This window comes from Centrocercus urophasianus, unplaced genomic scaffold (genome assembly GCF_019232065.1).
Source record: "Centrocercus urophasianus isolate 14NV4802_14NV808 unplaced genomic scaffold, USGS_Curo_1.0 seq_33, whole genome shotgun sequence".
Taxonomy (NCBI): Eukaryota; Metazoa; Chordata; class Aves; order Galliformes; family Phasianidae; genus Centrocercus; species Centrocercus urophasianus.
In genome coordinates this window covers 1,760,528-1,779,286 of record NW_024884900.1, presented here as the reverse complement: position 1 = coordinate 1,779,286, position 18,759 = coordinate 1,760,528, and the positions used below count along the sequence as shown (strand labels likewise).

The 18,759-nt window shown below is 45.5% G+C and overlaps 1 protein-coding gene across 2 annotated transcripts; it reads left to right on the top strand.

Annotated features, from left to right (window-relative positions):
• Nucleotides 1-2,317: 2,317 nt before the first annotated feature.
• GGNBP2 (gametogenetin binding protein 2) lies at nt 2,318-18,290 on the top strand. 2 transcript variants are annotated; one of them, XM_042830197.1, is made up of 13 exons: nt 2,318-2,440; nt 5,936-6,016; nt 8,005-8,258; nt 8,480-8,578; nt 10,835-10,948; nt 12,946-13,155; nt 14,124-14,298; nt 14,880-15,074; nt 15,622-15,772; nt 15,931-16,056; nt 16,140-16,291; nt 16,656-16,904; nt 17,629-18,290. In XM_042830197.1, the coding sequence occupies exons 1-13, from the start codon at nt 2,348-2,350 to the stop codon at nt 17,830-17,832; spliced, it is 2,103 nt and encodes a 700-aa protein (XP_042686131.1). In that variant the 5' UTR covers nt 2,318-2,347; the 3' UTR covers nt 17,833-18,290. The 2 variants fall into 2 exon arrangements, with proteins under 2 accessions (XP_042686131.1, XP_042686132.1); XM_042830198.1 differs by having other exon boundaries at nt 2,323-2,440; nt 12,946-13,149.
• Nucleotides 18,291-18,759: the final 469 nt, after the last annotated feature.

Here is an 18,759-nt window from a genome sequence, read left to right as displayed (position 1 = left end):
CTGACTCGTTTGTGACAATAACTCACGGATATTCATTTCTGAAGTGTTTGAAGCACGAGGCCTGCAGTGAGCTCTGCCTGAGAGCACAAGTCTATCACAGTGGCTCAGCACGAAGGCGTTAACTGGGTGTGACAAAGCTGGGTTCTGTCTGGACAAGCAGCGCGCTGTCTGGATGTGAACTGCAATTTCATGAAGCTGGAATTCTGTGGGAGGGCTGCAGGGCCTGCAGGGGCCGGGGGGCAGCAGCTGCACCACGATGGAGCTGAGGGCATCACGTGAGGGAGAGCAGGGCACAGCACCGCTCCTCTGAAACCGTGTGAAGCAAGCTGTTCACCGCTGAATTAATGAGCAACAATTAATTCCCATTACTTATTGACAATAACAACCGTGGCAAGTTCTTCCCTGAAGCAACCAGCGGTTATTAATACTGAATGTTTTGACTATGAATGGATACAGATAATTAATCGTGCTCCTGCAGGAACCAAGAGATGCGCTCAGATCATAGAATCCATGCAAGGAAATGGGGAGCTGCAGGGGGCTTGAAAAGATGCAGGAGGAGTGAATAGCACTGGAGGCACCCAGCCCTGGTCCATCCCTGCCACCCTGTGGACAGTGCCACAATTCACCTCATGTTTGGGTGTGTTAAGATGTGTAGGCTTATGTAGATCTACAGATACATATGAAAAAATGAGTCTTCATCTGTTAGGTAATTAGTAAAAGTTACATTATCAACTGTAGCATGCCACTGACATCAGTAAGAATTGTAAAGCAGAGGACCAAGAAAAGAGAAATTGTATCATTTTTGATGCTATAACTTTACAGAACAACCTGTTTGTAAGGCTGTGGGATAGAAGAAACGTAGGTGAGCAGAAATGCTCACATTCATCCTTAAGGTTGCTCCTCATGAGTCATCAGGTCCTTCTTTCCAAATTTCATTATTTTTAAATGCGTTGGGTTTTGATGCAAACCTCAGCGTGCCTTCCGTTCCAGCCCTTTGAAGTCGAGTGAAGACTCACACGAAGCACAGTGCAGGTTCGGGCCGTATCCTCAGCACCACGTCCTGCAGCACGGAATCTCTTCCGAGGAGAACAAGGGCACGAAGCGAGGGCACAAAGAGCTGCCTGCCTTTACTCTGCGGGGACCGACAGCTGCGTTTCCTGCAGATCCTTCTCCAGGGATAAAAGCTACGTGAAAGGGAGCGGCGATGTTTTCGTAGCTCGTTTATTGACGCGCACACGTGTAGCTGCTGGGAGCGCAGCGTTTGGGCAGCGCCGCTGCCGTGCCTGCATCGCAACCCGTTTTGTCGCACGATGCGGAGCCGAGGGGAAAAGCGCCCGCCGCCAACCGCCCCGCTCCGCTGCGAGGGCTTCAGTGTGCGGAGCGACGGAGCGACGCGGATCGGCAAAGGCGATCCCAGCCGCCGAGGATCCGCCACGGCGCGGTTCAGCAGCCGCGGCGTTTCGTTTTCCGTCGGTTGCGCAACGCGCAGCGCCCGGCGATCCGCCCCTCTGCCCCCCACGATGCGTTTCCGGCGGCGGAGGGAGGAGTGCGGCCGTTAGGGGCCGTTCGTAACGCGGCGTTGCCGCGGAGCCCCGCGGGATAACGGACGGAGCGACGCCTCCCGCAGCCTCGGCCGGACCGGGCGCTGCCCGCGGGTGAGGCGGGGCGGAGAGCGGCGAGATCTCGCGAGAGGACGGCGGGGCGGAGCCGTCGGCGGCGGCGGGGAGGGTTCGGGGAGGGGGAGAAGGAGAGGAGGGAGGCGGCTCTGTGGCGGAGCCCGAGGTGTCCGCCCGCCTGTCACAGCGCCCGGGCCGCGGACTCGCGGAGCGCCGGTAAAGGTCGGGGCCGGGGGGGGGGAGTGGAGCGGCGCGGGTCGCGGGGAGCGGGAGGGACGGAGGGCGGGCGGCTCCTGGCTTCCTCTGAGCCGTCGCCCGCGGGCCGCGGGCCGGGCGGGGCCGGGAGGAGCCGGGCCGCGGGAGGGCCCTGCCGGCCGCGGGCCCCGAGGCTCTCCCGTTCCTTCAGCCCGGCCCGCTGGCGGTGCCGGGGAGGGACGGAGCCGCCGGGGGGCCGCGGGCGGGCGGGAAGGGGGTCGGCCCGGCGCTTCTGTCTGCTCCGCCGCCCGCCCTGCCCTCCCGTCGCCCCTCGCCCCCCGGCTTCTGCCCGTGGCCTTCCGAGCTCCTCCGGCGCCGTGCGGGAGCGGTGGGCCCGGCGCGGCGCGTGGTGAATCAGGCGATGCGGAGCGCAGGCTCGCTCTCTGCTGGTGGTGAAAGTGTGCCGGCGGAGCGCGGCGGGCCTTTACCTCTGGGCGCTCCCTGCTCGCAGGCTGCAGCGCGGGGACGCGGCGGAGATGGCGCGGCTGGTGGCGGTGTGCAGGGACGGGGAGGAGGAGTTCCCCTTCGAGAAGAGGCAGATCCCGCTCTACATCGATGACACCCTGACGGTGAGTGCCGGCCCCGCTCCGCTCGGCGGCGGGGCGTTGCGAGGCCTTTCCCGGGCTCCTCCCGCGGCGATCGGCTCCGCGCTGCCCTGGGTTACCGGGCTCTGGGCCCAGCGGCTCTGTGTGACCGGTCGGGACTGAGAGTGAGTCGCTGCCCGGGGCCGGGGGTGGCTCCGAGCCCGGGCCGGAACGTGGAGCGCAGCCGGTTCTCGGTTCATAAGGAAAGGACCCCTAGAATGGCTGATTCGTGTGAACGTTAAACCCACGTCTGTGTTGGAGTGGTTGCCGTGCTTTAAAATAGGCAAAGAAGGGCTGAAGGTATTTTCCACAGCTTCGCCTTAAGGTAAGGGTTACTGAGCATGCAGCAACGTGCTACTGCATCTACAGCGACAGAGCTGCGAGCTTCCATTCACTGTATGATGTGGGTCCCTGAAACGGGGGCTTTGCCTCTCTGGAAGGTGCAGCCCAAAGCCTGCTCTGCCACCCTGCTCAAGAGAAGCACACATGGCAGGAGCATGTGCAGCAGCTCTGCCGGCCAGCATTGCTCTCAGCCCTTACAGTAGGGGAAGGTCAGGTTGAGAACAAAACACGCTGTAACCAGGTATCCCACTTGTGTGAGTTCTGGTGTCAGCTTTGTGTCATGTGACAGTCACTGATGTTGCTTATATGATGTATAGCGTATGTGCTTTCAAACCCTGACCTGATTCGCCTTTTTCTTTTCTCTTAAATGTTTCCAACTTCGTAATTTATATTCTTCCGTCTTCCAGCTCAAAACATTTGAGCACCTCCAGTCTGTAAGCCTGCAGTGACACTGATGAAGACTCTGTCTCAATCCCATCTGGTTTTGCATTGTTTGCTGGGGGGCTCTTTGCTGTATTTTGGTTTTGATTGCTGTAAATGGCGCGTATTATTAATTGTCGCTGGTTTTTGGCCCTGTGTAGTCTGTCAGTGCTGGTTAACTGTGCTGTACACTGTGTAGTTTTCCACTCAAGTTTTTCAAAGCAGTATTTTCCTCCCTTGCAAGGATTTATTGACAGCACTGTGTAGGAATACCTTAAGTTTTGAGCTTGCTGTACGTCATCTGTGAGATCCTGAGATACCTTGTCTGTTCTTTTTTTCCCTCATATAATTTGAAGGTCTCAGATTCTTTTTTCTTAGATTCCTGTATACAAATGACTAGCTAGACTGTTCTAAGCAGACACCGTGCCATTGTTACCATTTGCTGTACTTAATAGGTTGAGAGAGGGAGTGTGGAAACTCGGCCAACCCAAGCGTGAGATGGATGAATTGACTTAGGCTGACCTGAAATTGCGTTTCTGATGTAGTTCCAGAATTTATTTCCCTGCCACAAATTTTGCACATTTGTGCTGTATTGTTGCTGTAATTTTTTTTCTACAGCAGAGGCATGCTGTAGTGTGACTGAGAAGGTCCCTATAGCTGTAAATCAGTTTGGTGTCCATCTGAGTGAGGGGCATTTATGTAAGTGCAAGTCATCCTCACCACAAACAAATACTGTCTTGCGTCCGCTTTTCTTTGTTTTCCCTGTTCTGTTGCTGTTATAAAGCATTCAGATTTCTGTGTCTGGAGGTGAATAAATCTGCAGAAACAGAGGAATGGATTTATTGCTTCCTTGTCTTGGAGCCTCCTGTGATTTTTATTTTAATTCTTAAGGAGAGCTGTTGCAGGAGGTAGACAGGGAGGTAGTTGTGCTTGAGGTGGGTGCTGTTGTCTTTGAAACGCAATTTTATCTTTAACATTATCTTTAAAAATGAATGTCAGAACTAACTGGCTTGTGTTGGCCCGTTTGAAACTCAAAAAATGAAAAGCAGTGGGCCCACTGAGTCTGTGCCTTAAGTCTGGAAAGAGTGGGTCAGTCATTGTGGAATACTGAATGAATGGTTTAGAACGCTCTTGAGCTTTTAGCGCTGCTCCCAGGCATGCAGGCACCTCCCTGGGTGCAGTGCAGCACTGCTCCTCTGCTCACTCTCACCTGTCTGTCTCTTATGCTTCAACTTGAAATCGAAGGAGCTTTAAATACCTGGCTCTTTTCATTTCTTAAGCAGCTTTTAGGGTCTCCAGAAGGTGTGCCCCTTGATGTGGCCGTGTGGTTGGTGTTCAGCCGGCTAATAAAATCTCATCTAACAGATGCATGAATTAATTCAGTCTTTGATAATGTAACTGTGTTGTGCCCAACACCCATGGGTGTTGTCTGATAGCGGACGATAAATGAAAGAGGAGAGAAATGTGCAGATGTCTCTTCTCTCTGTGCTAGCAGGTAGTGCTGTTACTTCTGCATAGAGCTCGCTCCTGACGGGGACATGAAATGAACCATCCAGGAAACCTGTCACCAAGCAGCAAAGGCTTGCGCTGCTGCACAGTGTATGGGGCAGGGACAAGAGAAGGGAAGAGGGGAGAGAAATGCCCCAGGGGTCAGAATTCACAGTGAGCACAGTTGTGAACCAATGCTGTCCTCCCCCAGCATGTGGCAGAGCAGAGAAGCGCCATGCTCTCTGGCCTTAGAGAATAGATGTTTGTTTTGGAGCAGTGCTGAGTGCTGTAGAAGTAAGCGTGCAGTTCTGTGGGGGTGGTGGCAGCGGTGGTGATGCCAACAGGGAGCCCTGTCCTTAGCAGCTGCCTGAAGGAAGCCAGTGCTGGCCTGTGGAAAGAGAACGATCCGGGCTGTTTCATCTCGGTGCTGGGTGGTGTTCGAGTTGTTAATCAAGCTCTTGTTTTGTCTTTCAGATTGTAAAGTGGACTCTCAGTGTTCTTGGTGATAAAATTGTATTTCTCAGTTTGGATGAGAAGATGAATGAAGCCAGTCTTTGCTTTTGCTTCTGTTTGGCTTCATTTTTTCCCATGGTTATGGTGGAGTTTTGTCTAACAGTTATTTCACTTTTTTTAATTCTCAAGATGTTGCTCTCTTTGCTTAGTAATTGGAAAAGGGTTATTAATTACTTGCTGGTAACCCCAGTGTTCTGTAGGCTTGATGTTTTTCTTGGAGCCCCTTGAGAGCTGCAGCTGCAGACACAAAACAAAGGATACCTTGGAGTGCCTTGTTGAATTAACGCCATTTTAAATTCACCTTTGAAAGAGACAACCCAAAGTCGTGGAACTGTTGTGCTGTTCTTTTCATACTTTTATAAATTGCTTTGCTGTTGGATTAGTTTGTGTTGATGTGCAGTTCTTTCTTTCCTGTAGACGATGTAACAGAAATAGTGGTTTTCCATCTAGTAACTGCTGCTCTCCTACACCAGCTCTTGGAATGTTTGCTGTTTGTAACCCTCCTCTAGAACATCATATTAGTGACAGTTGTTAATTTGCTGAAACGTTCGTTGTTTTAAACTGTTCTTGCACTTTTCCAAGCTTGTGGTGCAGTTATGCTAAAAGAATGAGGGTTTAACGTTGTCTGTCTTAATGTCCTGTTGTTCCTCGGGAAGAAAAACAAGCAAATGCTGCACGTTCAACTTCTGAAAGCCTTTTTTCTCCTATTTCACTCAGATGGTGATGGAATTTCCCGACAACGTGCTGAACCTAGATGGACATCAGAATAACGGTGCACAACTGAAGCAGTTCATTCAGGTGAGTATCTCACTGTTTTTTTAAAGAAAGCCACGTGTTTCTAGGTTCTGGTTCCTGTAGATTCCTGCCCTTTTGTCTCTAGGAGGGAGGTTGTTATTCCTGGAATGAGTTCATGAATGACACATCAGTACATGTGAGCAGTTGTGTTGGTACCAAAGGGCACTGGCTGCCTGCACTTTTGGTACCACAGCTCATACACCGTTGTCTTCCCAGGAGATGTTGCTGCATATCCAGCTAAAATTAAGAGCTGGTCACTGCTGGTTAATTCTTAACAAAAGCTATGCTTTTTGATACATTCAGACTTCTTTCTGTACACTCTGGTACTGCTTAGACAAGTAGGAGTGTGTATTGCTTAAGACCTTACAGTTGTACCGTACCAAGACAGCATAAGTGTGGTAGTTTATAGATTAGGTGTAGTTGAACAGAGACATTTTTGCTGTGCCCCTGACAGTTATGCACTGACAGTGCAAGTAGCCCTGTAGCCAAAAGAAGGGGAAGCAGGAGAGCACAAGCAGCCAAAGCCTGATGTCAGAAGGAGCAGGGCTGTTTGGTCGTGGGCATCTTGTACTCCTGCACTGGGGTTTGGCAGCAGACGCTGGGACATACGCTGCATGTGAAGCATAGCTGTGTTGTGAAAATAGCTCATTTTTGTTGTTGCTGTGATTAGTGCTATTAATTACAGGAAAGAGGATTATTGCAGAGTGCTATCGCTTGTCAGATTGTTTAATGTGCCTTCCTTTCAGAGCACAAACATGTAGTGTTTTCTGATTATAGCTTTACTTGTTATAATAAATTACTTGAAGTGAACCAAAAATAGTCTTGCACTTCAGTTGGTGTGTTTATACATTCCATGTGACTGATTATTTTGCTGTATTTTGTGGTCTTCTTTCTTGACAGCTGAGTTCTACATTAGCAGCCTCTAACTGGGTGTGATATGACAGCAGTGTGGCAAGACATTCACTGTATAGATATGAAGTACAGCTTTGTAAGCCTGTCTGTATAAGCAGGGGAAGATGAGACAATTAATAGAGTGACAGCACTCTGCTCCTCTAGATAATGTTGGGAAGTGCCTGTAGCACTGATACTTGAAGTGTGGATTTGTTGGCTGTTGTGTGAGGAAGGAACCATCTGTTCTGTTTAGCTGTGCTAGTGGAAGTTCAGAGCTGGAGTCCGAGCCAGTAACGTGGCAGTTAGGAGAAGCAGGAGGGTATCCTTATGCTCCTGATGGGTCTGTGCAGGGGTGTGTTTGACAGGGGAATGAGGAGAAGCACCTCGAGCTGTTCGTTGACGTAAGAAATATTAGAAGGTGTTCTCTGTGAAGCTCTATTATCTATCACACTTTGAATGTTCACTACTGAAGTGAAATGTTTCACCCTGAATAGTAATGTGTGCTTTCCTGAGTTACGGGTGTTAGATTTGTAATGGGAAACAGCATTCAGCCTGTCAGGAACAGTGCTGCAGAATTGTTTTGGCGTGAAGAAATGAAGGTGGTTGTAAGTGAGATTTCCATACATAGCAGTGAGCATCCAGGAGTTTCCTTTTTGTGTGCCAAGGATGAAATGAGTGTGAGTAGAAGATGAAAATGTGTGGAGTTTGCATATGAGGCCCTTCAGTAAAACATCTGTGCTGAGTTGCTGTAAGAAGGGCTTCTCACTGATGGGCACAGGGAGGTGTGCTGTCTGCTTGGCTGCGTTGCTCGCTGATTTGAGTGGCAGGAGAGAGCAAGAGGAGAAAAAGTTACTTCCTTTCTGAGGGCAGACTGTAAGACTTGAAGCAGGATTGCTCCTTTGATGGTAGTGGGCTGTGGTTCATGGAGTACTGGAGGTGATTAGTAGGAAGATGGTGACCTGAGGCTCTTAAGCACTGCATATGGTTTCCAGCACACGTGTGTTTTGATAAGGAAACATCAAAAGCAAAGAAAGTAGAACGGTTTAAAGTGTGTTTCTATTTCTTTATTTCTAATTATTTCCTTTCTTATTCGCCTTCAGAGACATAGCATGCTTAAACAGCAGGATCTCAATATTGCCATGATGGTGACATCACGTGAAGTTCTGAGTGCTCTTTCTCAGCTGGTCCCATGTGTGGGGTGTCGTCGCAGCGTGGAGCGTCTGTTTTCTCAGCTGGTTGAGTCTGGAAATCCAGCCCTGGAGCCTCTTGCAGTTGGGCCGAAGGGGGTTCTTTCCGTAACTCGAAGCTGTATGACTGATGCAAGGAAGCTTTATACACTGTTTTATGTGCATGGGTAAGTTAGTCCCACAGCTGTATTAGAACTACTAGAATTTGCCTGGAAAATCCACACTGTATTTTCCTTGAGTACTGCAGAAGTGTTTGTTGTAAGAAAAAGTAGGAGCTAGGAAGAAAGCTTTAGATTTCATGTTCGTTAGCACAGGAGCTGAATCAGCCCCTTGAAAGTTTATCTGGATAACAAGATTTTCTGTCCACTAAGTTACCTTTTTTCTGTAGGTCCAAACTGAATGACATGATTGATGCAATTCCTAAAAGTAAGAAGAACAAGAGATGTCAGTTACACTCTCTGGACACACACAAACCAAAACCACTGGGGTAAGTTGGGGTTTAACATGTGCAGTTAATCCTAAAGTACTTGAGGAACCAGACTGCAGGTACATTCAGATCATTTTTTTAATGCTGTTATCTATTTGCTAGAGTAGTAATTTCCAAGCTATTTGAATTATAGTAGTCCCAGAAAACTGCCTGGAAGAGAAGCAGGGGCACTCAGGAATTTGGGGTAGCGAATGTTAGAGTTGCTTTTCATAGGAAAGTGCTTCACATTTTGGGTTTTGTTAATGTGGTGGCAGGCTGCTGCTGTGGTTCCCTTCCTCTATAAAAATACTTGGTTAATTTCAAAGCTAGCTGCTGAAAGCTAACTTGACCATTACAAACCAGTACTTCTCTGTGCTTTTTGTATCTCATTTGGATCATGAAATGGAATATGGTGTGCCCAGGGCATGGATGGCTTCTGCATTGTGATAGAAACAGTGCTCTAGAAAGAGAAACTGCTTTTTAGTTCTCTATACCAAAGCAATTGATCAGCAGTTTTCTCAAACTGAGGTGAAATGACGTGTTAAATAAATGTCATTTTCCTTGAGGTTGTTTGGGGGGGGGGGGGGGAGAGCCTTGTTTGGTCATTAATTAAAGGCTTTGTTGTGGTTGGGTGACAAAATTAAAGCTAAAGGTCTGTAAACCATTTTCTCAAAATATGACAGCAGGTTTTGAATACATCAGTGCAAAAGGTGCGTGTATGCTTCTGTAGAGTAGGTGAAATGATCAGAAAGATGCACCATACAGAGCTGTGGTGTGGGGTGTCGTTGTTTGTGCTGGTGCTGAGGTGATAACCAATAAATGTGGGTACTGTGCTTAGCTGCAGTGCAGGAGAACTTCAGCTGTGCTCTGCTTGTGGTGAAGCACCCAACCTGTGGAAGTTTACCCCTCACGTTTCCAAGGCAGGGCTTGGATTCTGTGTGGGTTCTGGGCATGGCTGACTGGTGGGCTGTGGGCAGCTGCAGCCTGGCCTCTGCTGCTTGTGCTGCTGGCTGATCGCTGTCCCCCGTTCTGGTTTGGTTGCAGACTTCACACGTAGTTGCTTTAAAGCTTATATTACATAAACAGAAGGTCATAGAGGTGCGTTTAAAGAAAAAAATACAGGAATTCCAAGTGTTTTTGCAGTTTGTTTTTAGTAAGATTAATGTTTTCTTTTTAAGAACGTATGTGGCAGAACCTGCGCTCAGCCTTTTGGCAAGGCGAAGCAGTTCTGCAAATGGCCATAGAGAGGAAAACGCTGCCCTCATGCTGGAGGAAGTCCCCTCTGTATTCTGAGCACTGGCAGGATAACGTGTGAAAGAACAATACTTGAATACTGCGAGTAAAGCTTTTGGCTTTATCTGATAGTGTGGTGTGTGGGCAGTCAGTGTGGTTTGCTGGGGGAGCACAGTGTGCACTTTGTGCTCGGCCGCCGTCCCGCTGTCACACTGCAGGCGTGCTCAGGGCGTGCAGCACCAATTCTGCTCCAAGGAATGCTGCTGAGATCACAGCATAAATAAATATTCTGGAGGAAACTAATTATTGCATGGGAATGCTGCTTCCTCTGTTTTACTGCTCTGTTGTATCTGTACACGAGTTTAAACAGAGATGACCATTGTGAGACCTGCAAGCGTATCCCGAGCTGTGAGTAGAGGTGACTTGCTCCTTCCAGTGTGTTCTTGGCTCTGTGAGTGTACTTCAGGCACATCCAGTGGTGGTGAGGGAAGTATTTTAACACGTTTTGGAAATTTAATGAAGTAAGTTGACGTATGAAATGTAAACTACCAGAAATATTACAGCTTGGGTATGATTACACTTAAGGTAATGTACTGAAAAACTACTGGCTTTCAGCTATAAAAAGTCATCGTGGATCTGGGTTTATGAACATGGGTAGCAAACTCTGTGTCTATTATCTGACTCTTCTCTGTAATTTAAGGCTTAGCCTGTGAAAGTGTCAAAGCAAATGAAGGAGCGCTGCAACGCTTTCATGGTGCCTGTTTGGGAAAAACAGCCAGTTTGTAGTAGATATGGTACAGGCTTACAATTTCTTTTACTATATGACAGTGAAGGGAGCAGTAGTACACTCAGTGCAGAGAAATTAAGTGCAGATAAGAAAAATAGTGAAGACAGCAAGAAGGAGGAGAAGTGTAGGATCACTTTCCACTGTGGGCCCTTCCAGGGAGCGGTCAGGTAAACTACCAGTGCTTTCATTTGCTTCTTTCCCAAACTGCCAGCAGGATAACATGCTTTCTTACAGGTGTGTTTGTTGTTTGTTTGCAGGGGATGTTGGATGGATGTATGGGAGCTCATGTCCCAGGAGTGCAGGGATGAAGTAGTTTTAATTGATTCTAGCTGCCTCTTAGAAACATTAGAAACGTATCTACGAAAACACAGGTATGTTACAAGAACAAAGGCACCTTGAGACATACATGCTGCATTTTCTTGTTAATCAAAATAAGTGTGTAGTCTACACAATGTCTAAAAGTTTAGAATTTTCCTGATGGCATTCTGATGCTGTTCTAAAACTAAGATCTCACTTTGTGGTGGTAGAGGACCTTAGCAGATTGCATCTTAAGCTATGGTTTACAACTTGTTGTTTTGAAATTGCATATTCTTTGTATCTGTTCACATTTTAATACGTGTTACATGAATCTAAGCACGAGTTTAAATCGTGTAGCAATGAGGAGTATTTTAGCAGCAGCTTCAGTACGCGCTGATGCCCAAATCAGGATTTTGGGTGGTTCGTGGCTTTTTTTGGGGTTGTTTTTTGTCTTTTTTGAGAGTGGATGTAAAGTGAGCAATGGCAAGAATTCTAATTTCAGGTAAAACTACCCCCTTTTTTGTGGTACTTAAAGGAATTTAATGGATGTGTTTAGAACCCTGTTTCTGAGGGAATCTTGGATTACTTTTGTTCTAAACTAATGCAGTATAACAGTAATTCTATGTAGTAACAGGAAATAATAGTAGTGCCAAAGCAGTGCATTTTAGTTAATGCAGAAAGTTGAAATTGATGGCTTCTATCCCCGAAATTTTCCTTTCTGCCAGAGCTTGTAGGGGTGTAAGGCTGTGACTCCCAGAGCTGCCCTTTGGAGGCAGCCTGTTGCCTTTGGGGCTGTGCCACCTTTGAGGGGTATACACAGGTTCACAGTAAGGGGAACAAGGCTAATAGATGCAGATTTCAGGCTGGTGCTTATAAATCCTGTTCCTTAAACGGGTGTCAGTGACAGAGTAGTGCCAGTGCTGTTATGCCTTTCTTGCAGGGAAGGAGTGGGGCTCAAGCTGATGGTTGCATGTGCTGGATGGTAGCTCTAGCACTGGTTAAAACCTTAATTTCCAGCGGTTTCAAGGTTCAGATAAAAGCTGTGGGGGCACAGATGGGTGTGGGGGTGGTGGTGTGGAAATAACACTTTGGAAACAAAATAACTTTAATCTCCTGTGACATTAAACATGGTGTTGGCCGCGTTCCTGATGCTAACCTACAATAATGTGACTGTTTTCTTTCCTTTCGCCGCAGAAACTAGCCAGTTATCATAGCTCTATCAAACACCCAAATATGTTTGACTTAGTGTTGTCAAGTGACTGGACAAACTAGGGAAGGGAAAAACACCATCCAGAGATGGCATGAGGAGCAAACTTTTCAAGCTGAAAGCTGAAATGTGAGCAGCTTGTCTGACTTGCATTTTTAGAATAATACAGCAGACGTTTTGTAGCTTCTTGAAGATTACTTTTAAATTAGTTTTGTTGTGTTTAAATTATAACAGACTTCATAACTGTACTATTCTCCTATCAGCTATCTGAACAGTCCTGTTTACATTGAGTACACTGTATTATAAACAACCCTTGTTTTGCTATCTGTGCAGTAATCCAGTAGTTCAAAATATATTTCAAGGTGCTTGTAGTGGAAGCTACTCTTACACAGCAGGCAGCAGAGGATTGTCCTTCTTACTTGTTATCCCTTACTCAAATATCCGTTAAATAACTGGTTACTAATAACTAAAGTAACTTGGAGTGTGTTACTTTTCCTACTTTGCACTAACTGTTCAGTTTGCTCGCTATCAGATTTCTGATCCTTGATTGTGTATGGAACTGCATATTCATGTAGGAATTTCTTCGTGTTAACAGTTAGATTGATTTATGTCTTGGAGCATGGAAGCTGATACTCCAGCTTGTAACATATGATGGGTAGTATAATGCGTATGGTAAACTCACGTGGCTTACACCCAAAGTCTGTGACTGTTTCATGTTTTCAAGTAAGATAAACCTCAGCATGACCTATTTTAAATATAGCATGCACTATTGAAGAGCTCAGTGTGCTTTAACTTGGATGAAGCTGCTCCAGGTTTCTGCTCGAATAAGAATTCAATTCCGTTACGTTTTCTATTTCACTGCAGGTTTTGCACTGACTGCAAGAATAAAGTACTTCGGGCATACAATATTCTTATTGGTGAGCTAGACTGCAGCAAAGAGAAGGGCTACTGTGCTGCACTGTATGAGGGTTTGCGTTGCTGCCCACATGAACGCCATATACATGTATGCTGTGAAACAGATTTCATCGCACACCTCTTGGGTCGAGCTGAACCAGAGTTCGCAGGAGGGTATGAGTATGTAATTTGCTAGAGTGGGCTATCTAGCGCTTTGCTTCTTTATTTTATTACCAAATGTATTTTGCACAAGTGATTTTTTTGCCTCCTTGCTGCACAACAAACTCCTGAGCCTCGATCCTCGCGTTGAGGTGGACTTTAAAGGTAGTGCTTCAAAGTAGTGCAGATACGTGCTTTTGATTTTTAAGTGCGTTTAACTCTGAAGGCAAGACTGAAAGCAGTTGCTGAACGTCTTCTACTTCATTTGGTCACTCATTAGGGCTGCCTGCTTTTCCATTGAAGCGCTCAGAACATGCGAAATAGAAAGAGAACCTTGGTTGAATGTTTAACTGAATGCTCCGTGTTGAACTTCATTTTGTTGCCATTTGTATTTCGTAGTAATATTTGAACCTGTACCTTGCCACTTGAACGCAAAATTAAAAATGCAAAGCTCAGCTCACTGTCTTTAGAACTAGATCATAACTGTTGGATTAGGAGGGTAACTAGTTCTGTACCAATTGTTCTTTTATTCATAATAGGTACGGTTTGATACTGAAGTATGTTTTATTTTGTAAGGTAGATAATGTACACACTTCAGTTATCTGGAATGCAAATCTAGGAGCTTAAAGTGTTTGCTATACATTAAGTAAGAACTTTAGTAAATGAAAGAAATGGCCGTATCTCTTTGACATTAAAACTCCACTGATGCATTCTAGTAGGAGCAAAGAGACTGAGGGAAGTCACAGGGTGGAAGGCAGCATGCAGCTTAACCATACTGTGCTCCAGTTAGCACGTCAGGAATGTAGTACTGAGCTGGTCCTTTCTATTTTGCATCTGCATGCAGCACAGCAGAACTCAATTAAAAGAGCTGTTCATGCAAACACAGCTTCGGTTGTACGTACAGAAAATACCTCCTTGAGTTGCTTTGATCTCTTGGTAGACTTCCAGGTACTTTAACAATACTCTGCTTTGGTTGAACTCTCCTCTAGACGAAGAGAAAGGCATGCTAAGACAATAGACATAGCCCAGGAAGAAGTTTTGACCTGCCTGGGTATTCACCTTTATGAAAGATTACACCGAATCTGGCAGAAGTTGCGAGCTGAGGAACAAACGTGGCAGATGCTTTTCTACCTGGGGGTTGATGCTTTACGCAAAAGCTTTGAGGTAAAACTCCATTCTTTATTTAACTTGTGTTTCATTGCTATGGTGACTATGTACGTTTTCACTGACCGTATTTTTGTGCTTTGTTGTGAGGCTGGGCTGGAAGGAGCTTCCAGGGCGGTGTGTTTGACGCCCCGTTACGTGCTGTGTTCTGAGAGGGGTCTGCACTTCACAAATGAGGCTGCCTGAAAAATCAGTTGGATTTTTCACTGGTTCCTCTAGGCAGAAAGCTGCAGGAGTGCTGCAGCAGTAGTTGTAATGTGGTTTTCTGTCCTGCTGTGTTAGATAATCAGAGTTTCTATCATGTAAACACAGATACAAAAAATCTGTTCAAGTCTCTGCTTCTCACTGAAAAATGAGACCATGAGCCATGAGAATAAACGCAGTGCTCCTCCCACCTCCCTTCCATACCCCTTCTCTGTCGGTTGGAATCTAGTGCCTGAATCCAGCACTTTTCTTCTACACTCACTATTGCTGCTTTGACGTTATCATTGACGGTGCTTGCCTGCTATTTTCCCCCTTTATCAATGTAAAAACTTGAGTAGTGTTAACTTCTATAAGCAGATGTAACCTCTCGTGTACAGATGGCTGTGGAAAAAGTGCAGGGGATCAGCAGGTTGGAGCAGCTCTGCGAAGAGTTCTCAGAAGAAGAAAGAGTGCGGGAACTTAAGCAGGAGAAGAAGCGCCAAAAACGAAAGAACAGACGGAAAAATAAATGTGTGTGTGAGATCCCCACCCCTCTGCAGGCAGCAGAAGAGAAGGAAATAAATCAAGCAAAGGTAAACGCCGACAGCTGTAGCTTTCTGCTGGTGTTAAATAACTGATCCCTGCCTTGGTGCTTCATTCATCGACTGACATTTCTGTTCTGCAATTCTGGAGAGGTTTTTAGGAATTTTGTTTTTGGGAAGCAGTTCTTGATGGCTGCTGGGATTTCTCTCTTCTCAGATTAGCATAGTCTTTTTGTGAAGCTGTTACTTTGGGGCTTCGTTTCTGTTTTAATTTTAAAACTGGGAGGTCAGGTTATGATGGAGCATTTTTCAACCATTGTTTCTTAAAGTTATCACTTCAAATAAGAGATTTCAAATGCTACTTGCAGACAATTGCCATTGAATTTTTGGGAAAGGAAGGATGAAGTGCAGTTGTTTTAAATGTTAGTTGTTTTTTTTTTTTCCATGTGTTCCTGAAGAATTTAGCAGTGCTGTGGCTGTTATCAGTGTCAGCTGCTACTTCTTAAGGAAAGAGCATCTTTTCTAAAAGCACTGACTGAACTAATTGCAGTAATTGCATATATTGGTTTTGTGGATTTTGTTTTTTATCTATTTGAAGGAAAACCTGGACTTCACGGAAAATAGCTGCAAAGCCTGTGGTAGCCCTGAAGAAGCTAACAGTTGTGTAGAAGTCATTGTTACCAATGAAAGCACTTCTTGCACCTGTCCTAGTAGTGGTACCCTGTTAGGTTCACCTAAAATAAAGAAAGGTACGTCAGACTCTGGTTGTTTGCCATTTGTGGAGTAAGCAGTGTTCAGTTACTTTTAAAAATAAGTATTTTTTTAAATATATCTCTGTCACTAGAGGTGTGAATAAGGAATATGGAACAGCTACCGCAGATGATTGTAACTTTCTGCTTCAACTCAGGTCTATCTCCACATTGTAATGGTAGTGATTGTGGCTATTCATCCAGCATGGAGGGCAGCGAGACGGGATCTCGAGAGGGGTCGGACGTGGCCTGCACTGAAGGCATTTGCAACCATGATGAAAATGGTGGGTTTGGGAAGAAGTTCATGTTGTTTCAGCACGTGCAAAACTTCCTTGTGTCTAAGGAGAATATGCCCTGTCTTCTGTAGGAGATGATGCCTGCGTCCATCGCTGCGACGACAAAGAGGAGGATGGAGATAGCTGTGTGGAGTGCTGGGCTAATTCAGAAGAAAGCAACACAAAAGGCAAAAACAAAAAGAAGAAAAAGAAAAGTAAAACTTTAAAGTGTGAGAACGAACATGTAAGGATCCACGAGTATTCTGGAATAGCTATTTAAGTGCATACATTTTTAAAGAAGCATCTGGAATTTCTGTTGTGATTGACACAGTTAGCGAGGTAGTGTTGGTCTTCTGGTATTTCTCCATTCAGTTTTTGGAATGGAGGTCTTTGAGTCGATTGTAGAGGTAGGAATCTCTTCTCTCATGCATCCCTTAGCTCGTGTGCTTCTGTGCACTCTCAGTGTATTGACATGCTGTTTTCCTCCAAGCACACCCGCTTAAAAATACGTATATATCCTTGTCCTTCTCTTGAAAGTTTTTCTTTCCTCCTTCCTTCCATCTGAACTCTCAGTGGTTCAGTTTTAACACTGCTGTTTTCGATTTTAGATTCAGAAACTTGGAAGCTGTATGGCAGATCCAGGTATCAGAGAGACCTCAGGAAATACAACGCACACAGAGTTTCATCGTGACAAGACCAAAGACACACATGCTGAAAGCTGCTGTAGCTCAGAAAAAAGTGGGCAGCAGTTGCCTTGGTTTGAGCATATGAAAAATGTGTCACAATTTGCAGAACCTACAGAAATGTCACTTGTTCCTGATACTGGAAAAGGTGCCAAGAGCTTAGTGGAGCTCCTCGTAAGTAACCACTTACACTGCAGTTATAGGCTGCTGCATACTGCTTCCAATCGTAGTGATTGAGGGTGGGGTTTGGAACTTCACATCCCAATGAGCAGCTGTTACTGCAGATAACGTAACTGAAGCTAAAATTCATTGCTTGCTCTCCCAGTGCTCACTTGGTTTGCTTTGGCATTTTCTCTGTGAAGTGTGTAACCCAGTTGCTTTACAGAGGAGGAGGAATTGCCTGTCACTGGAATGCGAGTGAAGGAACTTGCAGTATAAGTGTTTGTTGTTAAGGATTGGATCTTTCCGTAAAATGAAGCATGCATTACTGATGCCTTTGTGCTTCAAACATTGCTTCCAATCCCAGGCTCCTTGGCATGCTTCCTTCTGTCTCCCTTCCTTTTCCTAGTCCTTTCTCATGCTCTACTTTCCTGTTGCTGTAATTAAGAACAGAAAAAAAACCCCACCCACAAACTCAAATAATAGCAATTCACTGAAAATGTGTGAACACTGGAGCTTTCTTTAGTGGGTTTCATGACTGCACAGAGCACTTCTTACCCAAGAGAGCAGAGCATCGTGAACCAGGTGGTGGGATTAGCCAGCTCAGGCTTCTGTGTTGTGACGTGGAGGCAGTATCTTTCTTCAGAGGAACTGTAAACAGCACCTATGGTTGCCAGGCAGGTATATTGTATAGAGAGGTGCCCTGCTGGAGACTTTAAACACCTGTTTTTGTTTGTAGGATGAATCCGAATGCACTTCTGACGAGGAAATCTTTATCTCACAAGATGAAATACAGTCATTTATGGCAAACAACAAGTCTTTTTACAGCAATAGAGAACAATACCGACAGCATCTGAAGGAGAAATTTAATAAATACTGCCGTTTAAATGATCACAAGAGGCCCATTTGTAACGGTTGGTTGACAACGGCTGGAGCGAACTAAACACAATAAAATAGCTCTGTCTTTCATTGAAATTCTCGAGATGACTACTGCGCCTTCTCTTTCAAAAACTTAATTTAGTGAATTATGGCAAAATTTTATCTTAAATTAATGTGATTCTTTTTTTTTTTTTTTTCTGTTTTTTTTGGGGGAGGCTGGTGGAGGTGATTTCATTTCTTTTGTTCTTTCTTCAGGCTTGTATCTTTAGTTGAGTAGCTGTGCAAGCCTCTCATAATTTAAGCCATCTCTTTTCATTAAATGTTTCTCTTACTGTGAGACTTACAAAAAGCAGACTAGTGGCAAAGTAATGTTGTACCTATAATTCTGTACAGAATGACAATGAGCTGAATATAAGATTTTACAAAGTAGACATCCATTTGCAAAATGTTTTGGATGTAATATGTTAAAGCGCAATGTGCAAAATTTAAATAAAGAATATTTATTAATATGCATAGTAAAAATGGGTGTACACGTTTCTGCTTTAAGTGCTTTGGCACAGTTTGAGTTACTGCTGTTCAGGGTGGGCGAGAAGCTCTTAGTTTGGTTTGTGGAACTTCTTGGAGGTAACAGTGAGGTGAAGAAGCTTCCCTAGGAAAAGTACAGCTGGTTCGTTGGTTATTGTGGAAGCAGAGTGGTTCTGAGCCTGTGCCCCTGTGCTGCTTTGAGGGCTTTTCACTGAGCTGCCTCCGAGTTGTGGCACTGCAGCACTTGTTGACAATTCCACACACCTTGATGTTTCCTTAATGAAATAAGGAGCTCAGTTCTGAAGATCAAACGCGAGTGCTTTGCTGTGAACTTTTCAACCCTATCTTGTTCTTGTTGCTGTAGTATTTGGTGATCTGACTCGTGTGTAAGAGGAGGATCTGAGTAGCAAAGGTAAGGAATGTGGGAGAGGTGTGTTGGGGATGGGGGGGTATTTCTTGTGGTGCT

What these genes read in the sequence shown, in the direction of transcription:
- GGNBP2 (XM_042830197.1), top strand. Translation starts at nt 2,348, where the DNA reads ATGGCGCGGCTGGTGGCGGTGTGCAGGGACGGGGAGGAGGAGTTCCCC. An exon ending in ACATCGATGACACCCTGACG is followed by an intron (nt 2,441 to 5,935) that starts GTGAGTGCCGGC and finishes TATTTCACTCAG; the next exon opens with ATGGTGATGGAATTTCCCGA. An exon ending in TTCACCTAAAATAAAGAAAG is followed by an intron (nt 15,773 to 15,930) that starts GTACGTCAGACT and finishes GCTTCAACTCAG; the next exon opens with GTCTATCTCCACATTGTAAT.